The sequence below is a fragment of the Nanorana parkeri genome, unplaced genomic scaffold, assembly GCF_000935625.1.
Source record: "Nanorana parkeri isolate BGI_ZX_2015 unplaced genomic scaffold, ASM93562v1 scaffold716, whole genome shotgun sequence".
In the NCBI taxonomy this organism is placed as follows: domain Eukaryota; kingdom Metazoa; phylum Chordata; class Amphibia; order Anura; family Dicroglossidae; genus Nanorana; species Nanorana parkeri.
The window spans coordinates 502,230-510,526 of record NW_017306984.1 but is presented as its reverse complement, the minus strand read 5'-3'; the positions used below and the strand labels follow the sequence as shown (position 1 = coordinate 510,526).

At 39.3% G+C, this 8,297-nt stretch overlaps 1 protein-coding gene across 1 annotated transcript in view; it reads left to right on the top strand.

Moving 5' to 3' along the window:
- Positions 1 to 8,297, top strand: part of LAYN (layilin) — a 25,210-nt gene that overhangs the window by 10,268 nt on the left and 6,645 nt on the right. Inside the window, exons 3-5 of the mRNA XM_018564024.1 lie at positions 1,465 to 1,762; positions 6,160 to 6,317; positions 7,698 to 7,745. Of these exons, the coding sequence (XP_018419526.1) occupies positions 1,465 to 1,762; positions 6,160 to 6,317; positions 7,698 to 7,745 (504 nt within the window). The remainder of the gene's footprint in view (positions 1 to 1,464; positions 1,763 to 6,159; positions 6,318 to 7,697; positions 7,746 to 8,297) is intronic.

Sequence of the window (8,297 nt, the reverse complement as noted above, 5' to 3'; positions counted from 1 at the left end):
GTTTTTTTAACTCTTTTTCTGTTCTGCTCGGTACCTCTGAGGGACCGAGCAGAACAGCCGAGCCGAATGCCGCTCAGCGTCATTCGGCTATTCACTCACTGCTGCTCGGCATCTATAGATAGACCGAACAGCAGCGAGTAGCCTGCCGGAGGTTCGGCTTAGCCGATCCAGATGTTGGATCGGCTGAGCTGAACTCCTTCTGCACTTCGGGTCGAGCATGTTCGGCCAACCTGAAGCCACGCAAAGCCACCCGATGTACGGCTGATTTCAGCCTGAAGCCGTACCAGCCTGAAGTGAATAGCCGAACAGCGTGCGGCTCACTTCGCTTCAGGTCGGTCATTCACTCGGCTGCCTACGGCAGCTTAGTGAATAGGCCCCTATATTTTTCAGAATTTCGCACAGTGTTATAGTACACCTGTTGTTAGTCTATATGCTTCTAAATTGGTAATAAAAGGGCCCGTTCACACCACAGTATTATGATACCAGCAAGGCACATTACATATGTTGATGTGTTGCAGTGCCATTTGGCAATCAACTTTGATAATAGGTGAAAGCACATTTTCTCTCTTAAAGTATTTGTATAGGCCAAATTTACCTTGGTACTGCCTTCTACATCTCTAGAGCATGTCCCAACGTTAATGTTTTCCTTTAACTTGCTCCTGTAGTGAGATACAGCTTTTATTGCTCCATGTGATGTCATCACCAGACTTGCAAAGTTCTTGCAGGGGCAGCTGCTGGAAGCTCAGTTTCTATTGATGTAGGCATGCCAGCAGAACTACAGCTGCATAGAGCCCTTTCCCTACACAGTGTGTGGGCAAGCTCATGGGAGTACAAGCAGCACCCTCATTTGCATGTATGCATGTGTATGTATGTGACAGAGATGGGTGGGAGGTAGGTGGAGTTTTGTAGTCTAGCATGCAGGGCTTACAGCTCTGCCTGGAACTTTAGTGCAGAAGAGGCACTGATGTTGATTTACTAAAGGCAAATAGGCTGTTCACTTTACAAGGAAATTTGCACTTGACTGCAGAAGTTTCCATTTAGCTTAGTGAATGAGGTGAAGCTCTGCTGGCTTATATCACCCAATCATGTGCAAGCATATATACTGTTTTTTTTATTTTCCTTGCACATGATTGGGTGTTCTTGGCAAAGTAAAATATCACCAAGCTAAGGGGAAACTTTTCTTGCAGTGTGCAAATTCCCTTGCAAAGTGAACAGCCCATTTGCCTTTAGTAAATCAACGTCAGAAAGTTAGGAACACACTGGATTTCTGGTACATCAGCTTGTATTTTTCCGTACTTGCAGTGTTAAAGAAATATAACATGGGGAATGTGCATTTACAGAGATGTTTTTTGCCTTGACACGTGCTTTCAATGTTTAGATATCATTCTATTAGGACACTTTTATGTATTGTAAAATATAAATGTATTGTCTCTAGGTTTTTAGTTTTCTAGTTTCTTGTTTTAGGACAAATTATTTGCAGACAAGGGACTCAGAAACCATGTTACAAAGTCATTTATTTTCATGATACATCAAGAAGACTGACGTTTCAGGAAGCTCAGGATGAATGTAGACGGGATGGTGGTTACCTGATAATTATCAAGTCTGAAGCAGAGCAGAAATTTATACAGAAGCTCATTCAAAGCATCACTGGTTCCGATGGTGACTTTTGGTTGGGTCTAAGGAGAATTGATGATGACTCCCCAAACTCCAGCGACTGCCAGAGTCTGTACACTTGGGTTGATGGCAGCAAACCCACTTTTTGGTGAGTACTTTTGTAGACAATATGACTGCTGTGAGCCTACCCTTTAATAAACAGGGGGCTAGGTTATTTTTTTTTACAAAGTGTAAAAAAAATTAAATAAAGTGTAAAACAAAATTAGGAAAATAAAAATGATATATAAATATATATTTGTATACTATAATTAATATAAAAAAATTCTAAAAAAATTATAATAATAATCAAAACTTGTTAAAAAAAGTGTTTTCTTCTAGTTTTTTTCCTCTTTTTTTATTATATTCAAACTAAGTGAGGGGTTAGGTACACATATGTGATATAATTATATAGCCCTATCTGTCCTCTAAAAAACAATATATAATATGTGTGGGTACATTTAGTAAGAAAGTATATTACTACTGTGGAAGAATCACACAGCAAAAATGTAAAAAGTGGGTCAGTCATTTATGAACAGAAACTGAAAACTAGCTCAGTCATGAAGGGCTTTTGTGACTCAGCAAACCAGAGGCTAAAACTATGTACTGCATTATAAGTTTTTCTGACTCCAGTTGTTGAAATAGTGATTTAGGACAGTGGTGGAGCACCAGGGCCCTGTTATAGCTGCAACTGCTGCAACCCTGGTAGTTCTCATGAAAATGCCAAGTATCATCAATGGTATCTGAACATCCCTACCTTTTATCCATGAAGATCTTTATTGGATGCAGCAGGTTACTGGCAAGCAATAGAATGTAGCAGATGGTTGAAATTTACAGGTCAAGAAAGGGTAATGCCTTCCTCCTCATGTGCACATGTGGTCAGAAAATGGCTGAATCAAACACATAGGAAGAAGTATGTGTCACGTTATACAAGGGGAGGAAGTAAAGAAAAAAGGTGCAGTGAACAAAATAACCACAAAATGGCAGCATACCAAATATTAATGCATTGAATACAATTGCTGTGGCAGCATATGAAACATTAACTATACTATAAGAATACGCAAGAACATTCCAATTCAATGCATTGACTATACAAGAGCTGTGACAGCACATAAGTGGCTCTTGACTTTTGGCTGCAAAACTGACACCTTTTTTGCCAAAAGTTTATGATTGACGAACTTCTCGGAACCTGGGGGTTCAACACAAACCCAATCCTCATCTCTAGATGCCACCAGTTAAAATCAGGAATCTGGGTTTACTCAAATGGTGCTTGTAGGACCTACCATAGAATTACCATATGTGTAGAGTTTGCACAAATTATTGCAAAATGTAACATCCAACTTTGTAAGACATTTGTTTATACTGTTAGAAACAAAACCAATGTGGATATTTTAAAAGGGAGCTACATTTTTCATATTTACTTGCAAATCTTTATATAAAAAGCTGCCCATACACATACAGATCATGGCACCAAAAGCCTCACAGCAGCAAGTGGCCTGAACTGCTGCACATTTTACCTTTGGCAGTGGATTTTGCAATTCACATATTGCACAGAAGCTAATGGAAGTGATGTGACCTGAACAGATATCTACCTCAAAGGTTGTCAGAAGCCCATATACAGTCCTATTATACGCAGAGATTGACTTATGTCTGCAGATGATCTGCTCTTGTATGGTGTCAGGTATTCCACTGCAGGAATTATGTGCAAATGACAAGTGACCAGAACTACAGGAGCTCCCACTACCTACTTTTGGCTTCTGTGTAATTTTTAAGGATGCACCGATACCGATATCGAGTATTTGGACGAGTACTCGTACTAACCCAAATGCTCCAATACCTACCTCTGATAACGTAACTTCCAGTGCCGAGGGAGCATTGAGCCAGTTTCCTTTCCAATCAGGAAGCTGGGCGGTGGGTTATAACCCGCCTCCTGGCCCCCAGAATTGGCTAGGAAGCCGGTTTCACTCATTGCTAGGTAGCCTGGCTTCCTAGCTAATCAGAAAGCCGGGTGGTACATCATGACCCACCGCCCGGCTTCCTGATTGGTCATGAAGCCAAGCAGCCTCGGGAAGTAAAGCCGGCGTTCTTTTGATAGAACACCAGCTTCCTAGGCAATCAGGAAGCTGGGCGGCAGGTCACGATCATGATAATCAGGGCACACGGCACCGGTAAAAACACGTGTACTGAAAAAAATATCGGTACTCGTACTCCACACCGAAAAACAGGTATCGGTGCATCCCTAGTAATTTTTGTAGCATCAAACTTCACTACTATGCTGAATGAGCAGGCTCCACAGGTTGACCTACACCGGGCATCTATAATCCTGCTCATACGGGGCCAGGCTTAAGACCTCGTCTTAAAAGGAGGTTACAGTGCCTTAAACCTCACATCAGGGTTGGAGTGCAGGAAAAGACTGGAGATGTGTAAGGCAAGGCAGGACTGGGATCCAGCCAGGATAGGACATCACTATGGAATTGTAGGGCAGTGCAGAGCTGAAACTTAGCAGTACAAGACATGCCTGGGACTTGTATACATCTTCATACCAAAACCTACAATCTGCAGGAAATTTATATTAAACATATACGGTAGGGAGAAGGGCATACTACCTGTGCTTAAAAACCCCTCTATACATATTGGGCCTTCTGTAAATAATTCATAGATCAGTGTGCAAAGTGTAGAATCCATGAACAACAACCTGTAATTCCTCTTTCATTGCTCTGATGGTTATAAAACTGATGAAAGATAAAGAGTTTATTGGTTATTTTAACTGAAATTAAAATATTTTCAAATTAATTCCTGGGCATTGTTATATAGCATAATGTTGTAAACTCTTCTCCTGGAAAAGTAGGCGGTCTGAACGTCGTAAACTATATAACAAGAAAACTTTTGTTTTAATACATTAGTGTTTTACTAGTTTTGATAAATGATTTCCAGCCTTTAAACCCCGCTTTGCACCAACTATAATATATTGTAGCAGTAAATGCAAGATTGATTTAATGTAAGTTTGTATTTAACTAGGATGATTGCCAAACCATAGCTGCAGTGCTATTAATGGATCACACTGGAGTGAACTGTATCAAATATGTCTCTGAGCTTCTTCATTATTGAGATAGTGATGAATTTATGTAGATAAACATTTTGGAACATTTATTTGTTTAAGTAGAACATATGCAAAAATAGAGAGATCAGTTCATTAGTCTAAATCCAACCAATATAGATTAATTAGACATATAATGTACAAAAAAAAACCCAACAGATTTTATTTTTATTTTTTATTTTTATTCCTGAACAAATACAACAAGACATTGAGTACAAAGCATCACTACTGCAGACCACAGTTTACAGTATATGTTACAAGACTGATAATGAAATATGTGCACAGGGAGTACAATTGCTTCTTAGAAAAAAAAATATAAAGATTAAAAATATATTTCTGTAAAGGTTCAGATAATAATTGTGCGTGATAGCTTGTTCCTGGAAGTCTGAACCTCTTTTATATTCACACTGACACAAGGATTCCTCTTTATCTCCCATAGGAATGAAAACTGTTATGGATATAATAGCAACCAACTTAGACAAGTGTCTGATCCAAACAGTAAGCAGGTCAGATTGTTCAGGGCTGTCAACCTTGAAGTGTGTGTGTGTGTGTGTGTGGAGAAGGCAGGCTTGTATGGCAGATTCCCTCTTTTTAATTTTAGCTAGCTGACTGTAGTTTATGGATTCAAAGCTGAACTCCAGGCAGCTATACTCCAGGCAGCTATGCAAGACACAAATAAGCCAGCTCTGTATTTATAACACAGTGTTTGATTTATTTATTTATTTATTTTTGCAAGCATTTTAAGTACCCGAATTTAAGTTGGTATTAGCTTATTGCACTCCTTTGTACAGCACAGCTCCAACTGAGAGAGAAAATCAGAATTCTGCAGTGCTCAAGTGCTAACAAGGAATTTGCTGATGGGAGCAGAGAGCTGAGTGACTGAGAGATGATTAACTTATCAGTCTGCTGCTTCTTTTTACACTGTCCAGTCACAGGCTGGGGGTGTTAGTGGAAGTCAGGTATGGTGCCCTGCCTGGCAGAGCTGTACTGTGTGCAATAACTGTGCAAATCTTAGAACATAATGGATACAAATACAAACCCTTTAGCAAGTAGAACAGCTCCCATATACAGTATGTACTGCATCTGTGTATGTAGCTGTTGTTTTGTCGTGCAGCTGTAAAGTGTATATCATTTAAATTTGTTATGTACAAAATAACAGCCTACAATTCCTACAGCAGAAACCATACCGCTTATCCTGCTTAAGGATACTTGTGTCCCTATTGGATAGTCCACTTTACTAGTACGGTTCTGAAATATATGACAGTCAACACAGCATAAGAAAGTGAAGGAGATCTAGAAGAGCCGCTGACTTTTATTGTTATTAATAACCTAAAAAGCTTAATTTTAAAGTAAAAGGTAGACAAATCATAGAAACATATTTAAGAGAACCTGTGATGTTTTGCATACTACAGGAACTGGTATGTGGATGAGCCATCATGTGGGAGTGAGGTGTGTGTTGTCATGTACTATCAGCCATTGGCTTCTCCCGGTGTTGGTGGGCCATATATGTTTCAGTGGAATGATGACCGATGTAACATGAAGAACAACTTCATATGTAAATATTCAGAAGGTAAGTGCTTTCTGTCTTTAACCACTTCAAGATATTAAATGTAGGAAATATGCCCCCAAACAAATTACGTTTCTAGGACATATCTCCTATGATCACTGCTCCCTCTACAGCTGCCCACCCACCCTTATTGCCGGCAATTAGTGGTTGTCAAAATGGCAGCTTGGGATTGCTGGCAGTCAAAATGTAGCCAATATAGCATAACAATGAATTGTTACATTGTAGTTACCATTTCATTCATATGCAGATCAAAGGTCACACCTTTGATGTAAAATGAAGAAACCTTACAAGTAAACATAAATAAATAAAATGTTTCCTATTTATTCCCTTATGAACCCTTATTAACTAGATCCTTCGGCAGCTTTGTGAATAGACCCCTTAGTTCATCATAATCAGTCTGAGGTAACTGGATCTGAACCCAGGGCCTCTGCTGTAGCTGGCAGTGGTTGTACCTGCTGAGCCACCTTAGAACCTTGCCTGGATAGCTCCTTGCCTGATCTCCTGTGTAATCCTCAGTTAAACCTAGTTGCTGCTGAACTCCTTGCTCCTCCCTTGAACTTCCTATTTAAGCCATGCCTCTGCACTTCCTGTTTGCCAGATTATTGTGCTCCTGCCAATATCTTGCTTCCTGCTCCCTCTGTGATACAATCTGCTCATACTGCTACCCGTGTACGGACCTTTGGCTGCTGATTCACTGATGCTCTCATCATCTTCTGCTTCATACCTGATACCTTTGGCTACTGACCTCGGCTTGTTCGTTGACTACGCTTCTACCTGCTCCTCTACTTCTACCGTTTGCTTGTGTACCAAACCTGGCCTGTTATACCACGAATTTGCCTGCTGTTTCAGCTACTGGACTCTGAGCCTGATCCCAGAACGTGACAGTAACTCTTTCCCCCACTTTTCCCCTTAGCTTACTTTTGTTTGGTTTGCTGATTTTTTTTTTTTCTATTTTTTGACTATTTAATAATTTATTTATTTGTTGTGTTTGTTTTTTTACTATCACAAAACTCAAGATTTCAAAAAAGACTTTTTTAATTTGCAAATTACGATGATAATTTAAAATAAAATGTATATTGTTATTTACAGCAAAACTAGTAACACTGGCCAAAATGGAAAAAAATGTTTTTTTTTTGTCTATAGATTACATACAAGAGATAATTTTTGCTAGACAATATTGGCAAAAGAAAGCATAGCTTGTCCTACATACTGTACATGTTTTCTTAAGTAATGGCAACGTTATCACCGAATAAAAAAGTAAATATTTCTCTTGTCTATAATAAATATAAGAATGTGTGACCTGAAGTGGTTAAACCACTATAAATATTATATAAGTACCTGTAGTATATTAACCCTACAGTGTCTGTATTATTCATTTTATAGAAAAGACAGCTCGTCCTCCCATGAAAAACACATCATCATCAGTTATTGGTGAGTGCTTTACTATAATTGTATAATGTTATTTTAATATTTTTTTTTTTTTATATCAAACCAAAATAATAAAAAAAAATTAAAAAAATGGTTTTCTAATGTTTTTCCTTTTTAATCTTTTTTTTTTTCTAAAAGCACCATAGTCATCTACCAGCCCAGGGCAGCAGGCATGCTGGCAGGTATACTCATGATTAGGGGGCAGTGATCGTGCTTCCCATTACCATGCTGATACCAGCCAAACAGATGTACAATAGTCTTCAGTGGTTACTGGAGCTGCCAGCTTAGAGAACCAGGCACTGACACCAGAGAATCCCTTATAGTGTTTAATCTTCAGAGATTAGCATCAATGGCAGGAGACTGCAGCACAATAAACATTGAGGGACATTTATCAATACTTGTAGAGTAGAGAAAGCAGGGTTAGGGCTTGTACACACCATATACAGTGCATTCCAGAGTGGTTAGCTGCTGGAATGCACTGTATCGCAGAGTAAGCTCTCCCGTGCGTTCTGGGGCGGGAAGGGGCGGTTGTGGTGCATTGAAGTCAATGGCACC